Genomic DNA, 4839 nt, shown 5'->3' with positions numbered 1-4839 from the left:
GTCATTATAATGAATACCTTATTTCTATAATTGATACAGGCGCTTCATAATTCTGATCAACGGTAGAGACTTGAGGACAAATACAATGAAGAATATCTTATGTCGAGACTCAAGAGTTCGGCGACCTCATACCACCATGAAATATTCACGCTTTTGTAACTTGAATGCAAATGACTTGCACATTTTCATGATTCATGCATGGTGATTTTCATCATTGACTAACATACACATGCCAGGTATAAAATTCCCATCATTAATCATTGAGTGGTTTTGCCATTTTCGCATATATTATGCAAATCAGTCCCTCAGTAGCATATCTGGCATCTGCTTATGTTCCATCTATCATAATTTACATTTGTTACATTTATTGAAGTCAAGATTTTGACATAATGGAACTATACAATTTCCTCATTAATTATGAAAATACTGTCCCCATGTGCATAACATGTATATCATTATGAACATCTTTGCCTAAGCTACCTGCATGTCTAGAATAATGGCAATCCATCGTTCCTCTCTGCAGTTATCCTGTTTGGAATGTCTTGACAAAAAAAAAAACCGCAGTTCCAAAATTAGAGGGTGTGGGCGCTGTGACGCCGGGGGGGGGGGGGTTGTGACCCTGTAACGCCCGACGCCGGACCTGAATTTTCTGTACTGGAGAAGTATAGTCACCCCCTAGTATAGCATAATAGATATCAGAAAACTAATAGAAGCTTAGATAAATCGGCCATCTGGTGGCCTTGCCGTTTGTGAGAGTTCTTTAATGATACAATAACGTGTCTTTCAAAATTTCATGAAAGTGAGCAAGATCTGCTGTACTCCGAGGCGAGGAAACTGAACCTGGGAAGCCGATCAGACCACGTCATCAGTCTGCTGGGGGTCTGTCTGGACCCAAACTTCGCCATCGTGATGCCCTACATGGAGAACGGCTCTCTGGCCGGGCTGCTGCGGGATGTGGACGTGCCCTGGGCCCTGAGGTGGAGAATGGCGCACGAGATCTCCCTGGGAATGACTTTCCTGCACTGCCAGAACCCACAGATTCTCCACTGTGATCTGAAGGCAGAAAACGTGCTACTGGATGGGGACTTCCATGTGAAGGTAGAGATGACATCTTTTTCAAATAAAAGAGGATGTAGTTTGATCATTTTACCTCTTCATTCCATTGTCATCATGACAGAAAACTTCATTTACAAGCCATTTTTTGCAATCGACTTTCTTTATGTCACCGGAAAGCGTCAGCATGGGTATATCTCCAGTATGTTTTTATTGAATATATCAACAAATGAAGACCTTTATTGTACAGTTTTGCCCAACCAAGCTAACTAAGGGGCTCAACAAGTCAAAACATATATACATAAAAGTATCACAACACAGAAGTTCGGCTTCTTCTCGCTTCTTGGTAATGGTGAAAACGTAGGACTGTATGGGTTTAGCTTTGGTTGGTTTGTCAAAACGCATGAAGAATATAAACTTGTCAGTGCTACTAATGTGTCTAAAATGAGCGAATCTACCTTCTGTGTACTTAAATAGAGTATTTCTATCATTGGCATACATATCACAATCAACTGTGAAGTGCACTTCATCTTCTACCATGTTTGAAGTACAAAATTGGCAGACCCTTTGTTCTAGAGGAGTGCGGTTGTGTCTTCTTGATTCAATTCACAGTTTGTGGCAACTGAATTGAATTTTGCGGGCATTTTATCAGATTTCGGACTTTGGGCTGTCCAAGTGGAAGGCCGAATCTCGTGTGGTCACCGGAACCAGTCCATCAGGTAGCACAATCACGCATGCTCCACCGGAATACCATGCAAACATCAACCTCATTCCTACCGCCAAATTTGACGTGTACAGGTGAGAAATTTGGTCTTGATGTTTACAGAAACGCAGGCCACCGGTCTGTGAATCCTGTCCGTACAGAAACACCACCTTTGGCAAAATATTTCATTTGATATCATAGCAAAATCTGATAGACCCATAAATATCATGCCAACATTGTTATAGTTAGTACTTAGTAGACTCATTATGTTCTACATATTCAAACCTTATAATGAATCAATTTTTACCTGATTGTGTTTTTCGACGAATTTAGCATCTACAGCAAAAGTATTGTATCACAGATGCTGTTTTTTATGTATTGACCAGGATGCATTCTTTGCATCGCCAAAGATTTGATACAAAGTTATTTACCTACTAACAAAGATGCGATTTTTCACAACACTAACTTGTTATTGTACACTCCCTTCCTTCTATTTCTATACTGATGATTTTATTGCGTTTGGTTTCAGCTTTGGTGTACTGCTTTGGGAAATTGTTACTAGAAGGCAGCCCTATGCACGTGAGTGGCGTTTATGATCCAATATTGTTTCAATTACTAGCCTTACAACTAGTCTATATCTTTTTTACGTTTGTGCAGATTTGCATCTTTTTGGACCTTCTTGTTACCTTGGTCAAGAAGTTTAGGTTCACGTTAGTGTTTGGACCGGGGTTCTCGAATTATTGTCAAAAATGCAATTTTCATCTATTTCAGATGCTGCCAATTCGGCCCTGATCTCTATAAATGTGGAAAGGGGTCAACGACCTGACCTAACCCTGATCCCCACAGACCGGGAGGACGTGACGTCAGTGAGTCAGCTGATGCAGACATGTTGGAGTCAGAACCCGGACGACAGGCCATCGTTCGACGGTAAGGAGAGCGTCATGCCATACTTAGCCCTTCTGTCCATCCTGAACAGTGCACAGTCCATCCGTCTATAATTTCATCAGGTTAGAAATTCACTGGATAACAAGGTTCTTGCTTCACAACCAGCCGCAGTGTGAAGTAGAATCAGTCAGTACTGCTCTGAGGACGGTGACAGGCGGTCACCGAAACGTCGGCTGTTGTATACAGATCCAAGAATATAAAACCATGCTATCGTATAGTCCATTTTCACCTTTCGTGGAGACAAAGCAAGGATATTTTCGGAAATAAACATTGTCTCTGTTTTCCTCGTTGTCACGCCGTCACAAAACCTTATGGCACAGCAACAATTAAGAAACTGTTGTTGGCCCAGTTTATACAAGTTGTATTTGAAACATGACCTTACCAGAAAACCGCAGCGTCTGAAAATAAATCCAAGAGACCGTCTATAAACACTAGTCATTGCCTTCTTCTATGGTCACTTTGATAATCGATAAAGATATAATAGACGTGATCAACATGATTTCTCACAATAACCTGTAAGCTGTTTCTCTGTTTCCTCCCCAGACTGTGCTGACCGACTCCGCCATGTGAAGGACAGGTTTAGCCGCGAGGACGTTCGACAGGCTATCAGCGCTGTGGAGAAGATGCAGGTGTAAGATTCATGCTTATGCTAAGACTACTCTGCTTGTTCACTAGTCGGTTTGGTTCATTTCGGTAAAGGTTTTAGTATTTAGTTGGTAGCATGTTAAAGTATAGTATACTGTAGTGAACAGATCGGTGCTTGGACTGTTGATATTTCGGCTTTACATTCAAGCTATAACAGATCCCAAAACCAAATGACGCAGCGTGATGATTTCTCTGCAACTGTAATTGAGTTTAATGTAGAGTCACCATGATTAGTCTGATTTGTTTGTTCTTGAGTTAATAATTGCTAGTTTGGTTAAGTTGATGTTTTAGATTTGTGGCATGTAAAGCATTGTACAGGGACTTTTAATGGTGATAATTTAGCTTAAAAACTATCAAAATAGTTAACTTGTGTTTGGACCTTTCTGTTCCTGTGATGATCTATATGCAGATATGCTGTCATCAACCATATGATTAACGTGTAAGGTGGTGGTGATATCTTGACAATGATTAAGTATTGATCGGGCACTACTGTACCATTATGTCTTGTGCCGTATTTCTTGATATGTAATTGCGATGTTGTAAAATATGCAAGTTTAGTGGTTTAAGGCTAGGACGAGTATGGTGACAATATTCGTAGTTTATTGTGAATTATTACTAATAATTAATTGAATAATTTTCTCCGATCGAACATCCAATGTTCTGACCAATCATTTCAGTCAACACCAGCTGATTAGATGAATAATCAAATATACATAGTCATCAGGTCATGTTACTACGGTACGTATTACATAGATAGCGATATGGGCCAAGGGGTTTTCTTTCTATGGACATTGGATGTACCAAGGTATCTTGTAGAGGTTGAGACAAGGTGTCTTGTAGAAGTTGAGACAAGGTGTCTTGTAGAAGTTGAGACAAGGTGTCTTGTAGAAGTTAAGACACTGGAAGGTGTCTTGTAGAAGTTGAGACAAGGTGTCTTGTAGAAGTTGAGACAAGGTGTCTTGTAGAAGTTGAGACAAGGTGTCTTGTAGAAGTTGAGACAAGGTGTCTTGTAGAAGTTGAGACAAGGTGTCTTGTAGAAGTTAAGACAAGGTGTCTTGTAGAAGTTAAGACAAGGTGTCTTCTAGAAGTTGAGACAAGGTGTCTTGTAGAAGTTGAGACAAGGTGTCTTGTAGAAGTTGAGACAAGGTGTCTTGTAGAAGTTGAGACAAGGTGTACAAGGTGTCTTGTAGAAGTTGAGACAAGGTGTCTTGTAGAAGTTGAGACAGTAGGTTTTTGAACAACATAGCTAACTTCAAACTCCTTACCATGTAGACAGAAAAGCTATAGAGTACTAGAAAATCAGTTTGAGATGTGACATTTTACATTCTTCTGTTTCTACTTTGGTTGATAACTATGATAACATTGCGTGATTAGCTTCACCTATTAAGTAAATCGTTTTAAGGTAAGGTTCTTTTGACATCTTCAAAGTTTTCTACCTGTGAACGTTTCCTACGAAGACAAATGACAAAACTTCTGTGGTGCTGAAAGAACAT

At 40.0% G+C, this 4839-nt stretch overlaps 1 protein-coding gene across 1 annotated transcript in view; it reads left to right on the top strand.

Moving 5' to 3' along the window:
• LOC118408558 overlaps positions 1-3836 on the top strand; it is a 17861-nt gene extending 14025 nt beyond the window's left edge. Inside the window, exons 10-14 of the mRNA XM_035809366.1 lie at positions 801-1098; positions 1706-1851; positions 2286-2335; positions 2528-2683; positions 3245-3836. Coding sequence (XP_035665259.1) covers positions 801-1098; positions 1706-1851; positions 2286-2335; positions 2528-2683; positions 3245-3336 — 742 coding nt within the window. The 3' untranslated portion in view covers positions 3337-3836. The remainder of the gene's footprint in view (positions 1-800; positions 1099-1705; positions 1852-2285; positions 2336-2527; positions 2684-3244) is intronic.
• The last annotated feature ends 1003 nt before the right edge of the window (positions 3837-4839 follow it).

This window comes from Branchiostoma floridae, unplaced genomic scaffold, assembly GCF_000003815.2.
Source record: "Branchiostoma floridae strain S238N-H82 unplaced genomic scaffold, Bfl_VNyyK Sc7u5tJ_193, whole genome shotgun sequence".
In the NCBI taxonomy this organism is placed as follows: Eukaryota; Metazoa; Chordata; class Leptocardii; order Amphioxiformes; family Branchiostomatidae; genus Branchiostoma; species Branchiostoma floridae.
This window is presented reverse-complemented; position numbering and strand designations above follow the sequence as displayed.